Below are 14,942 nucleotides of genomic sequence, written 5' to 3'. Positions count from 1 at the left end.
TATCGGACACCTACGACACTACACATGTCGAGGATGGGCTCAAAGCTTTGAACCTAAACCTCGACATTAAACGTGTCACTAAACTGGGGGGAAACAAATTCCTGATCCACTTGGGCAAAGGATCGGACATTAACGGCCTATACAAAGTACGCCGTGTCCTCACAGGCAATGTCCTTTTCCGAAAGGACAAGAAAAAAGGTCTCACGCAATGCCACAATTGCCAAAGACACTATAATGTGTCGATAAATTGTGGCATGCCATATTGTTGCGTTAAATGCGCAGGTGACCATGGCCCAAGGAAATGCAAAATTCCCAAGGGCGTTAATAAGCCTACAATGATACCTGTAACTGACCCAGTTACAGGTAAGGTTACTATGCGGCCAGATTACGTATTCAAATGCGTAAACTGCAACCGTACTGGACACGCCGCGAATGCTCGCGACTGTCCAACTCGCCTCAAACTTTTAGCTAAAGCAGCTGAAAGTAAGACCAAAAAACTGCGGAGTTTACACCAAAAGCTAACTTCCCTATAAATAGTGGTAAGATACAGCCTGGTGTGTCGTTTGCTTCTGCAACAACGACAAAAACTCCATCTGCGCCCAAAGCTACAACTCTGGGCCAACAACAACCCAAAGCTAATATAACTTTGGGCCAGCAACAATCCTAAGGGCAAGTTGTTAGTGGGTTCACTCTTTTTGATGAACTCTGCAATGAAATCTTTGGAAAAGATTTCCTGACCTCGGTCATGCAGATTCGTCAATTTTCTGAGGAACTCAAGAGTAAGGACAAAGCGAGCCAGGCGAAATCCATGGTCTCGCTAGTAGGTATTTTAGGTATAAATGGTTAGGTCAACTACATTTATATTTGCCAACATCAACTCCGTAATATCGAGGCACAGGAGGCACTACCTCCGGTTATTCCTCGATGAGCATCGGCCGGAGGTCATGATGTTGGCTGAACATAAACTATCTCAAAACCACAGATTTGATATAGGCGGGTACGTTAGTTACTTACAATATAGGCCAGAACTTAGGGGTGGGGGTACCGCTATATTAGTAAGGGAAAACATAAAATGTGAAAAAGTACCACTTGATTTGGGACCCATCGAGTGTACTTGTATTAGGATCTTTAGGGCCGGCGGGTCACCACTGTACGCAGTGGCTATGTACTGCAGGCCTCATGAAAGATTTGACATTAATAGCTTAGAACCTCTTAGGGACTTAGCTAGATCTGGGGAGGTTATAATAGGGGCGGACCTTAATGCTAAACATACTAGCTGGGGGAATGTTTCAACTTGTACCAGAGGGAAAACAGTTTTAGATTTTTTAACTAGCTGTCCTGATCTAAATGTTATACCCACAGATGGACCAACCAGAGTCACCATAGGTTCACAAACCTTCATTGACATCTGTTTGGCTTCATCTGGTATACATATAGACGATAATGGTGGGCGAGGAATTACAACTTTAGATTGTAATTCTGACCACAGGGCTATAAAAATGATTGTTTACGGAAACGAACCGGAAAGTAGACCAAGACGGACTTTCTTTGATTATAGAAGAATGGACAGAAGACAAATTAACAGGATTTTGGCAGAAGAGCTTCCCAACTGCCAACTTCCTATAAATCGGAATGTTACTCATTCGGAAATCGATGCTTGCATCGATGCCACGAGCGAGGTTTTCCGAAACGCCATGGAGTCCAGTATTCCTAGAATTTATTCTGGGAATAGAGGACCCCGTAGACTTTCGCCACATATACTAGACCTAATCAGGCAGAAGAAAGTTCTACGGAGAAGATTACATTGTACAAGAAACCCTGAAAGGTATTCAACTCTCAGGGCGGAAATTCGCAACGCCGATAGAATTATCCAAGGCGCGATTGCGGAATACGAGTCAGTTCAATGGGTACGATACCTCAGCGAAATCCAGGTGAACGATCGTATGTACGGTAGGGTTAAGGCTGCAGCGGGTATTAGTCGCTATGCCAAAATCCCAGATCTCATCGGTAACGATGGGGTTACGGCAGTCGTGTCTAGTCAAAAGACTGACATGTTAGCGGACGTTGTCCAAGGACACTCCGATGCCAACGATACTTCCTCTTTCAGTAATACTGTTAGAAATGAGGTATCGATATATAATAATACGTCCCCTTTGGTAACATTTGCAGATCACCTCACTGCAGATGGAACCACAATAAGTGAGGACAATATATGGCGACAACATAAATTCCTCAAAGCACCAAATATTGGGGCAGGGTTAAGAAGAAGATCAAATCGCAAATCCGCGGGGCCGGATGGAATCCCTGACATCGTGTTAAGGAGGACCGATAGCGCTGCTTGGAAACATATTTCGATTATCTTTAACCATTGCATAAACTTGGGCTATTTTCCGGTTTCATGGAAAAGGGCGATAACAATACCCATCCTGAAACCTGGTAAGGACCCAACACATTGCAATAACTATAGACCAATTAGCTTACTCCCAGCTTTTGGGAAGCTTTTTGAATATTTTATACTTTCGGAGATTAAAGAAATAATGGAAGATAAAGAAATTATACCTGACAGCCAATTTGGCTTCAGGCGAGGCCATTCAACATCACAAGCCCTCATGGTCTTAGGGGCCTTTGTGACTAAGGCACTAAATAACCGGCAGATCACAATCGCGGTTAGTTTAGATTTTGCCAAGGCATTTGATAATGTTTGGCAAAACGCCATCATATATAAAATGAGAAGGCTAGGCTTCGATTTTAATATATGTAGACTAGTGACTAGTTTTCTAGCAAATCGTAGTTTTAGAGTTAAAGTTGATGAGGACCTTTCTTCAGAAAGGGCTGTAAATGCCGGGGTACCACAAGGGTCTCTCCTTGGACCTGTCCTTTTCAACATTTTTACTAGTGATATACCGCATGCGCCCGAAGGGCATTTGCTCCTGGCATATGCAGATGATATCTTCATCGCTGCGGCCGGAGCACATGCGGGGAACACTAACTCACGTTTAAACGCATATTTGGAGCAGCTCTCCGAATATTTCCATACCTGGAAAATGCGCTTAAACGTAGACAAATGTGAAGCGATTACCTTCAAGGGCAAGAAAAAATACTTAGACCGCAGCGCCAGGCAGTATGAGCCAAATCTTGCGATTGGAAGGCAACAAATTCGCAATTCAGACCAGATCAAATATCTGGGCGTTATTTTGCATAGCAACTTCGAGTTTGTTAGGCACATTGACTACACTCTTAGAAAAGTCAAAATTGTATACTGGGCCTACCAGCGCGCCATAAGTACGACTGGAGGGCTGACTGTTAATGTTAGATTACTTATCTACAAACAAATAATAAGGCCTCTCATTGCATATGCCTTTCCTATTTGGTTTGGAATATCTTCCAGCCAAATGGAAAGACTCCGCGTTTGGGAAAGGCGAATTTTAAGGCCCTGTTTAGGCTTAAGGCGAACCCAGGGTGAAGATGGAACCTGGCGTTTACCTCCCAACAGGATAATTTACGAATCGATCGACTTTAGCCGTATAGATAAATTTCTTATGGCTAGCGCTCTAAAGTGCCTAGACAGAGCCGCATCAGTTGATAACAGGTTAGTAAGAGAAAGCCTTGAACATGAAACAGACATGGACAGGCTAGCTCGGGCCAATTATAGGCCACCGAGCAGTTTACTAACGATTAATGAAGAGGTTCTTCTCTACAGAGAAGACCATCTCCTCTTCTATCATCGAAGGTTTGGGACGCTCGCGTTAGAAAACCCCGTCTATAAGGTATCGCAATAGCCGGTGTAGCATCCATTGTACATATTGTAAATAGTAGATTAGTTATTAGATTAAGTAGTTATAAGTAGATTTAACTTTAGAAAATAAGTATTTTTAAGAGTAGATTTAATTAGTTGTAAGAATTAAAAATCAAAATGTTAGGGACTCCATTTTTTAAACATCTTTTTTAGGAGAACATATTAATTATAATCATAATTATAAGTTTATAGATATATAAGTATATAGATAGGTATCAGCATGGCTGAGACCAGAAAATTGTAGTAATTAGATAAACTTAGAAAAATAAGAAATTATGCTAAGTAGATATAACAACTATTGTTATCTCATAAGATATTTTTAAATTGTTTAATGAATTGATGGAAATAAATGAAATGAATGAATGAGTGAATGCCGCTAACAAAGAGGACAAATCTCGAAAGCAGAAATGAATCACTGTCAGCCGAAATTGCATTATTAAAAAACATGCAAATTGAATCTGCCAAGCAACTAACATCTGCCCATTCCCGAGAAATGAGCTATAAACGTATTATAGCACAAATGGAAAAAGAACATGCTCCAACAAACGTACATATGAGCAGTATACCAAAAAAAGTTGAAGATGCCATATTAAGGGAGGACCCCACTGTCACAGTGCCAGTGCAATCTACAGTGGAGACACCACCGGAACCACGCATTAACGTGCTGAGCGCAAGCCGAGTGCCAGCGAAGATGAAGGAAGCCAAAGTTGCGGCCAAAGCAACTACACTATTTGCCAACTCCGAGGCACAACAAACAACAACAACAACAACAAAGGACAACATTGCTGCTACAACAGGATCAACTCTTAACACAAAGAAGAAACCTAAGCGCAAAGTCAAGATTATCTCCTAAGAATCCAACATCGACATGGACACCAGTGAGGAAATTTCTGAGACCACCAATGACGTATCATCGGCTATTTCTGGAAGAAAAAGTAAGTCTGTTCCTATGATTATAACTTTAAATGTAAATATAAAATCTGTGACTAATGACATTAGAGAATTGTTAGGGCATAATAATTTTTCCATCAACATTGTTAGTGGCAAAAAGGCTAATTTTCAGCTACAATCAGCTGAGGACCATCAGAGGGTGAGAGCTCTCTTTGTCGAAAAGGGGGTAGAATTTCTCACATTCTCTCCAAAACATGAAACCCCCCACTCCATTGTTATGGAGAGACTGTCCTCAACCTATGATAAGGTTGACATAGAAGCCGCTTTGACTAACCTTGATATGAAACTTGAGGTTAAAAATGTAGTTAAGCTAGGCTTTGAAAAATGGCTCATATTTTTGGGCAAAGGTTCGGAAATTAACAAATTCTACAAAATTCGTTGGTTTCTAAATTGTAGAATTCGTTTAAAAAAAGACAAGAAGAAGACATTGCCGCAATGCCAAAATTGCCAAGCTCATGGCCACGTTTCCAACAATTGCGGTAGACCATATAAATGTGTGAAATGTGCCGGACCACATGGCACTGGCAACTGCCACATTCCTAAGGGCGTACACAAACCAAAAATGGTTATGGTCACTGATCCCCATACCGGGGAAACTAGAATGGAACCCGAATTTGTATTTAAATGTGCAACTTGTAATAAAGAGGGTCATCCTGCTAATTCAAAGCAATGCCCCATTAAAAAGGCTCTTCTGGCCAAATTAAATAACGCTAAAGTTGAAAAAGCTGAAACACCTAAGAAAAATTCCTTTCCACTAAACAGTGGAAAAGTAAAACCCGGTGTAACATATGCCAGCTCATCAAAACAAAATGCCAACATAGGCAACATTCAGCACACAACGGTAAATACAAATCAGGGACCGATGTGTGAAGCTATGGATTCATTTGAAAAATTCAATGAAATATGTACCAAAAACTTTGGTAAAGACTTCTTTACCTGTCTAAATAAGGTACGTAGATATGCCAAGGACATTAATAGTTTAAATGAGGATAGTCAAGCAAAAGCTATGGTTGGCATCCTAACTTCTCTTGGTTTTGATGATTAGACAACGTAAATGCATTTTCGCCAATATCAACTCTCTTGTGTCGAGATCTAAGAAACATCAATTTCGATTATTTCTTGATGAACACCGACCGGATGTGGTGATGTTGGCGGAGCATAGATTGTCTGCCCATCAAAACCTGGAGATGGAAGGATACAATATTTTTATTCAAAAACGTAGACAAGGACCTGGTAGAGGTACAGCCATTCTCACCAGAGATACTTTTAGAAGTGAGCTAGTAAATATAAATACTGGCATTATAGAAAATAGCTGTGTTAAATTATTTAGGACAGATGGATCATCGCTTCATTTTGTGAGCCTGTATTGCAGGCCTGCTGACGTCTTCGAAGCAGCCGATCTGGAGCCCCTGCGCCATCTGTCCTCTGAGGGTGAACTTTTAATTGGCGCTGATCTAAATGCCAGGCATATTAATTGGGGAGGAAACACTATATATTCTAGGGGCAGAATGGTGTATGATTTTATTTTATTTTAGGTTGCCCTGACCTTATAATCTTTCCCACGGGAGGGCCGACTAGGATAAGTGGGGACAGTAGTACATATATAGTCATATGTATAGCTTCGCTGGGCATATCCATCGATGATAATAGTGGGCTGGGGCTGAGTACTATTGATTGTAATTCAGACCACCTAGCTATTGTAATGCAAGTGCATGGAATAGACCCTGAACATAGGGAAAAACGCAAAATTTTCAACTATAAAAAAATAAACAAGCGTAGGTTCAACAGAATTTTAGATGAACAATTACCTGCTTGTCGCATTGCGGCAGATAGAAATGCATCTATATATGAAATAGATAATGGTATTGAAAAAATGACGTCTATTTTTCAATCAGCCATGGTCGACACCATCCCCAAATTTTCACTTGGTGCTAGGGGCCTCCGCCCCCTACCAGACAATATTCATAATCTGATAAGGGAAAAGAAACGTCTAAGAAGAACCCTCTTTCGTACAGGAAATCCTAGTCGATACGATACCATTAGGGCAGAGATTAATAAACTCAATAAAATTGTTCAGGAATTGATATCAGTGCACGAATGTGAGCATTGGACCAACTTCCTGAATAATATAAAAATGGACAATAGGGTCTACAGCAAGGTAAAATCTGCAGCAGGTTGTAAACGTAACCCAATTCCAAATCTTGTGGACGAAAATGGCTTCATCTTTAGTCCACAAGACTCTGCAATCAACAGCATTGAGAGGGAATTTATGACAAAGACACCAATAGTCAATTTTTCACAAAATTTACTAGCGGACGGTTCAAATGGTGGCTCAATAAATAATCTGAGGCTTATATCTCCTGCAGATATAGGTTCTGCAGTAAAAGCCAGACCTAATCGCAAATCCAGTGGTGTTGACAGTGTTCCTGAAATCGTCTTGAGGAACACTGACAACTCTACATGGATAAATCTTGCGATAATTTTCAACCAATGTATAAATTTGGGATATTTTCCTAGGGCATGGAAAATAGCCATAACTGTCCCAATTTTAAAGCCTGGTAAGGACCCGACCAATAGGAATAGCTATAGGCCCATCAGTTTGATTTCGGTCTTTGGAAAATTACTGGAATATTTCATTTTAAGAAATATTTCTAATGAAATTGAAGACAAAGAATTACTCTCTGATTGCCAATTTGGCTTCAGAAAAGGATTATCTACGTCTCATGCTCTCTCTGTTTTAGGTGATCATGTTTCTAGAGCACTAAATCGCAGGCATATAACCATAGGGGTTAGTTTAGACTTCTCTAGAGCGTTCGACAATGTCTGGCATAATGCCATAGTCTACAAAATGAAGAGTTTAAATTTTTCTCACCTTATCTGTAGACTAGTATACGACTTCCTTCAGTCTAGGAAATTTAAAGTAAGGATAGGTGATTCGCATTCATCCGCCAGAGAAATATACACGGGAGTCCCTCAAGGATCCTTGTTGGGCCCCGTTCTATTCAATATATTTCTGTGCGACATCCCTCTGCCCCCCGTGAGTGACTTACTTCTCATCTAAGCAGATGATATTTTTATAGCCGCCACGGGGGCACATGCATACAACACAAACATACGTCTGAACGAATATCTAGAGAACCTCTCTGTATATTTCTACAGATGGAAAATGTGTCTAAATATTGGCAAATGCGAGGCCATTGTTTTCAAAGGCCTAAAAAAATATCTGTACCCCAGCTCTAGAGGGTTTGAGGCAACCCCATGCATTGGCGGACAGTTGGTACATGTGTCTGAGGAGCTCAAATACCTTGGAGTGGTATTCCACTATAATTTTGAGTTCGTCAGACATGTTAACCATATTCTAGAAAAAGCCAGAAAACTATTCTGGGCTTTTCAAAGAATAATATGCCGAACTGGCGGTCTATCCCTCCCGGTGAAATTGTTAATTTATAAGCAGATAATAAGACCAATAGTGGCCTATGCGTTCCCGGTTTGGTACGGAATATCTTCCCATCAGATGGAGAGAATTCGAATCTGCGAAAGGGGTATCTTAAGGTCTTGCCTTAATCTAAAACATTATTTGGGTCATGATGGGATATGGCGATTGCCCCCAAATTATTTTTGGCGAAGAGTGCTCTCAACTTTCTACACAAAGCAACTTACTGCGAAAACGCTTTGGTTGCAAGAAGTCTTGAAAACAGCTCCCCACATGTTGATGGACTATTGGAGGCAAATTACCATCCTCCAAATAGCCTTGAAATCCTCAATAATGAAGGCCTTTTATTTAATGAAGACCAATTAGTGTTCTACCATCGCCGGTACAAAACATTCGACTTATACAACACCGTCTACCAATTGGAACAATAGCCGATGATACGTCCTCTGTATATATGTATATAATTATTATTTTAAGTGCCTAGTTTTTAAGTAGTATGTAAGAATCTAAAACAAAAATTGATAAGATACTCCTTTTTTAAGATTATGTTTTTGGGAGAAAAAGAAATAAAATTTTTGTTGAAATTATTCAAAGATAAATTAATAATATTAATTTTTAGACTTAAGTATAGGTTGCATACCTGCTGCAACCTATGTATGTATATACGTAATTATAAGATAGACTTAGATAAATACTAGTATGCTAAGTACAAATATTATTTTTAATTTTACTTAAGGTTAGGCGAAAGCCAAAAAATGTAATGAATATAATCTCAATAAATTGAACTTGAACTTGAACGCCGCTAACAAAAATAATAGTACACATAAATTTGTGAGTGTATTTGTGTTAACAGTGAAATATAAACCAAACAGTGAATAACCATGTCTGAAGCCGCCGTTGCTGAAGCCACCGCCTCCCCAGTTGAGAAAAAAGCACCAAAAAAAGCCGCTGTCAAAGCAAAGAAGCAATCAGCTGCCCCTACCCACCCTCCAACCCAGCAAATGGTTGATGCCGCCAACAAGAACCTGAAGGAACGTGGAGGTTCATCATTGCCCGCCATCAAGAAATACTTGGCCAGCACCTACAAAGTAGATGCCCAAAAATTGGCCCCCTTCATCAAGAAGTACTTGAAAGGTGCCGTTGCCAGTGGAAATTTGATCCAAACTAAAGGTAAGGGTGCTTCTGGTTCATTCAAATAGTCTGCTTCGGCCTCCAAGGAACCCAAAGCCAAGATTGCCGAAAAGAAGAAGAAGGCCCCAGCCGCTGGTGACAAAAAGAAGAAGGCTGCCGCCCCTAAAAAGGCCGCTGGTGAGAAGAAGGCAGCTGCCAAAAAACCCTCTGCCGCCAAGAAGACCGCTGAAAAGAAGAAGGCCGACAAAACAAAGGCAAAGGCTGCCAAGAAAACCGGTACAGTTAAAGCTAAACCAGCAAAGACCGCCGCCAAAGCATCTGCCACTAAACCAAAGGCACCCAAGGCAAAAACTGCAGCTGCTAAGCCCAAAAAGGCCGCAGCAGCAAAGAAGCCAGCTGCTAAGAAAACCGCCGCCAAGAAGTAATTTTTCCCAGAAAGATTACTTTTTCCACAATATTTTCGATATTCGAAAACATACTATCTAACAGCCCTTTTCAGAGCTACAAATTAAATTAGAAAAGAGAAAAATATTTATTTTCAACAGTTATCGTATATATTTGTTACCTAAATAAATAAGTAAATTTGTACACGTGTTTAATTTTGGGAAAAAAATTACTTTCGCTAATTACTGTTCTTATTAGGTAATTTTATTGAGCCAATATAATGGTGGACGCCACTGGATTATTTTTTAACCCAGGCCATAAAAGATAATAAAATATTTAAAATTTTTCCTAATTACCCACAGGTCATAATTCTCGAAAATCCCCATAATTTGGTCATTTTTATACTTTCTACTTAATTTTAAAAATGTTGATATTTTCGTATTCTCTGTTTAATTTCACAAATTTCATCTAAAAATGACATTTTGACAAAATATTTACATTTTCCATCAATATATTTTTTCCTTTGAAAATTTCTGCCTCAGCCTTATATTTCTGCCTCAGCCTTATATTTATTAATGATAAATTGTAGCTTCAACAAAATATGATCTCTTTTGAAATGTTTTTTGTGGCCCTGAAAAGGGTCTTTTAAGGTAGTATTTCGACGCAAAATGAAAATTTAGTAACAGCCTTGGTACCTTCACTGACGGCGTGCGTCTTATAGCTGGCTTGGTAATACCTTGGATGTTATCACGGAGCACTTTCCTGTGACGTTTAGCGCCACCTTTTCCCAAGCCTTTACCACCTTTACCACGACCAGTCATTTTTTCACTTTAGTTTATTTCACTTATCACTTCACTAACAGTTTGAGAACTAATATTTTTTTTAATATTTTTTTTTCCGGGCGATTCCGCTCGTATTTATACAAAATTTGAGGCTCTCTCCAACCATTTAACGCACAAGTAAAGTATGTACAGTTATATGTGTGTGTGTACATTTGCCGTTAGTATTGTATGTTCTCTTTTGTGTGTGCGTGTACATTTGGTATACCGATAGGTAAGAATTCACTAACATATCAACACCGAAAGTTGATGCTAACAGCACAATTTTCTATAAATACTCGTTTTCGTGGCGATGGCAACGTTGATCGGTGTTGTGGTGTTGATCAGTTCGGTTCTTTAGCGGATAAAAAACTAATATTGTGAGCTTGTGTGTTGTGACTGTGCATGTGAAATTTGGCTCTGCTAAAAAGTTTTTAAAGCATTTTCATTTTGAGCTTTAATAACAGGCGATAATACCCCTGTCGATAAACCGCAATACCGTGTGCCCGTCGGCGCGCCATCTAGTGGTATACCAACATCACCATGTCGGCCGATGGAGCAGTGAAGAAGAATGGCAAGGCCGTATCTATTACCGATAAACAGTGCAGAAGGTTTGTGTATCCGCTACGATGGTAGATGATATCAAAAAGGTCAGTGCTGTGAAAAACTTTGACGAATCAGCGAAAAAGGTCGATGCTATGAAAAGCGTTTGTGTACCGGCTAATTTAAATGTCGATACGAAGTCAACTGCTGTGGAAATGGGGGATGTATCTGCTATTCATGACAAAGGTGAATTTGCTGAAATCTCCGACAATGGCACAACTAGTGGTGGCTATCATGTTGTGATATCTGATAGGTACAGGAAAAGGAAGAAGAAACGCTGCAATAGTAATAGCAACAGCTATCCTAACTTCGAATCTGCGAAGCTTAACGCATTGGTTCAGCAACTAACAAAAGATCTGGCTAGAGCACAAGTAGAAAACCGCTCTCTAATGACAAAATTGGACGCCGTCATTAAGACCCAGGAAGAGACTGTGCTTAAATTATCTCTAGCACATGGTCGTGAAATGGCCTTTCATAGGACCATTGCTGATCTGCAGAGGAAGTTAGACAAGCAAATGGGAGTTAAACATCATAACCCTCCCACTTCATCAATGCAATCAATGGATGTTTCTGACACACTGCCAGTGCAGGAAAAAGCCAATCCTCCTCCAATGGATGATCGGCATGGCGAAAACAGATGAAATTCCAAAGAATTCTACACCGATGGAAATTACTAAAGGTGTTATCCCAAAGACGAAAGCGGCTGCAGAGTATCCTGCCGTGTCAGATAAGGCGAGCCAGAAGAAACCAACGACGAAGGAAGCGACGAAAGAAGCGATGAATAAGATGCCCCCCTCCAGTAAACCATCCACTGCCAAAGTGATGCTAGCGTTTACGATACACGGTGTTAATGTCAGGGAACTTGCAGGGATCCTCAACCAGCATTACCATACAGGTGAGTTCACTATAACATATTTGCGTCCGTCTGTGTTGTCTCTCAAGGTGAAGGGCCTCCAAATGTACGAGAAAGTGAAACAATTACTTTCAGACCGTGGGTATAAATATCATACCCATACGCCTAGGTTCTTATTACCCTATAAATTGGTGATAAATAATCTTCCTAAAGATTATTTAAACACAGAGGTGAAGGACTTCCTCGAGCAAAAACTTCCTCTCAAAGTAGAAGTAGTAGGTCTCGTTAGTATAACTGACAAGAAATGGTTGCTCCGAGTTACCAAACAATCAGACATCAATAGTTTGTATAACCTACGCTGTATTCTGGACTGTAATATTAAAATTACTAAGGACAAAGGCATTACATATGTTCGTTGTTTTAACTGCCAGAAGCCCGGACATGTGTCAATGAATTGCAACATCACATCTGTCTGTGTTAAATGTGGCGACAACCACGATAAAAGTAAATGCCCTGTTCCCCCAAAAGAACAGGAAACATTCATTGAATCTACAGACCCCATTACAGGGGGAACTGTATCGAAACCTGCAATACCATGTAAGTGTGCCAATTGTGGGCTAGTTGGTCACCCGGCATCTGCTCGGGATTGTCCTCGTCGACTGGCGATTTTGGCTAGAAAGGAAAAATCTAAGGCTGTGGCTCAAGCTAGGTCGCAAATCAAATCCAAAGGCTAGCTGATATCCGTGAAGGTGTCTCCTTTGCTGCGGTCATGGGTACTGCCACCGCTAATAAGAGTACTTCACGCACAAGTCGTCCAGCACAGAATGTTTCCTCTAAACAAAATTTGGGAACAAATGCTGGTAATATCGTCCAATTTTTTGGATCCGATTTTAACCAAAAATGCGAGAAGGCAAAAACATTTGGCCCCATATTCCAGGAGATCCGAGCCAAAGCAGGACTAGATGCCGCAATGTCAGCATGGCTATTGTTTGTTGCTAGCGATGTCCAATTTTAAAGTAGCATTTATAAACGTCAACTCGATAGTCTCTTTAACAAAAGACACTTCTTAAAAAATTATATGAAGACACGCAACCCTGACGTTATACTTATTGCAGAGCATAAACTTAGGACCTCCCATAAATTCAGCTTAGAGAGGTTTAAAAGTTTTATTCAACATAGAGAAGGCGGAGGCGGTGGTGGAACCGCAGTTCTAATCCGAGAAAAATTCAATTGTGAACGTATCTCAATTAAAACAGGTGTGGTAGAATCGTGCGTCGTCAAAATGTTGAGAGATAATGGTACCGCAGTAATCTTTGCGACAACCTATTGTCCCCCGAATGTAAACTTTGTACCGTCCGATCTTCAGCCTTTAATCGATTTGTATCAGAATGGTGAAGTTCTAATAGCAGGTGACCTAAATGCCAAACATCCATCTTGGGGCGGTTCTGAAACTGACGCTAGGGTAGGGCATTAGCCTCGTATTTGATAGATTGTCCTAATTTCGAGATTTTCTCAGCTGACTGTCCCACAAGGCCAAATGACTCAGGCGGATCCTTTATTGATGTGTTTCTGCGCACCCCAGGTCTGCCAATGGTGGGCGGTAACAGAACCGTGTCAACCTATGATTTTGAATCGGACCATAGGGCGATAGAGGTCATTCTTTGGTTGGGTGGTTTCCTCACTGGGGAACCAAACTTGTATCGAAACTTTAACAAGATGAATATTAATCGTTTCAGGAGAGAAATAAATCAGGGTCTTACTGACATTTCTCTCCCTGCTGATACAAATGTCCCCGTCGAACAGATTGACAGAACTGTTTGCAATCTGGAAACGATTTTTAAGAACGCCATAGAGGTCTCTGTCCCGAAGCAAAGAAGTAAGCATTTGGCCCTAGGAAATCTTCCCCCTAGAATACTTGGTTTTATTCAAGAACGCCGTAGAATCTCTAGAACCCTACGTAGATCCAATGACCCATCCAGATTTTCGACACTTAGGGCTGACATACGTAACTTAGACCGTATTATAGAGGACTCAATCCGAATATTCGAGCAGGAGCGTTATCAAGGCCTCTTAGAAGGAATTAAAATAGATAATTGAACCTTTGGACAAGTTAAGGCCGCCGCTGGACTTACTTACAGGGATCCTATTGGCGACTTACTGGATGGAAATGGTGAGCTAATCGTAACAGATACTTTGAAATCCGAAGAAATTGCGGATTATCTGCAAAGTGGGCTTAGACCAGTGAATGGACCAATAGATTATGACTTCCGAAGCTCTGTTAATCGGGTTGCGGAGGACATGGATGATTTGGGCCCTATGGTTACGTTTTGCTCTACGTTTACTGCAGACGGTACCTCAATTGACAGGCCCTCCAATTGGGAGGAAGCCGGCTTCATAAGCCCAAGCGGAATACAAAATGCTCTTGCATGTAGACCGGCAAAAAAGTCATGTGGACTAGACAGAATCCCAGACATCGCTTTGAAAAAAGCTGGTAATGTCATTTTTGTATTTCTATCTATACTTTTTAACCACTGCTTAAATCTAGGCTACTTCCCGAAGGCCTGGAAAAGAGCTATGATAGTCCCAATTCATAAGAAGGGATCCCCTCTGAATAGATGTGGAAGCTATAGACCCATTTCATTGCTATCTGCCTTTGGAAAGCTCTATGAGTCATTCATATTGAAAAGGATTAGAACCATTGTTGAAGACAAAAGGATCCTTAAAAATAGCCAATTTGGCTTTCGTATAGGCCACTCGACCTCACATGCTCTGACGGTATTTGCTTCTTTTGTTGTTAAAAGGCTTGATCAGAGACATGGAACCATTGCCATAGGACTCGATTTTGCCAAAGCGTTTGACTCCGTTTGGCACAACGGCATTCTCTACAAGATGAAACAATTAGGGTTTGACCACCAAACATGTAGATTGATAGCCAGCTTTCTAAGGGATAGAATCTTTAGGGTCAAGGTAGGG

General features: G+C 40.6%; 1 protein-coding gene across 1 annotated transcript; it reads left to right on the top strand.

The window, feature by feature from the left end:
- Positions 1 to 9,061: 9,061 nt before the first annotated feature.
- LOC131805112 (histone H1.1-like) lies at positions 9,062 to 9,736 on the top strand. Its single transcript, XM_059128359.1, has 2 exons — positions 9,062 to 9,350; positions 9,408 to 9,736. Exons 1-2 carry the CDS (start codon positions 9,062 to 9,064, stop codon positions 9,734 to 9,736), a joined length of 618 nt encoding a protein of 205 aa, XP_058984342.1.
- The last annotated feature ends 5,206 nt before the right edge of the window (positions 9,737 to 14,942 follow it).

Source organism: Musca domestica, unplaced genomic scaffold, assembly GCF_030504385.1.
Source record: "Musca domestica strain aabys unplaced genomic scaffold, Musca_domestica.polishedcontigs.V.1.1 5, whole genome shotgun sequence".
Taxonomy (NCBI): Eukaryota; Metazoa; Arthropoda; class Insecta; order Diptera; family Muscidae; genus Musca; species Musca domestica.
This window is presented reverse-complemented; position numbering and strand designations above follow the sequence as displayed.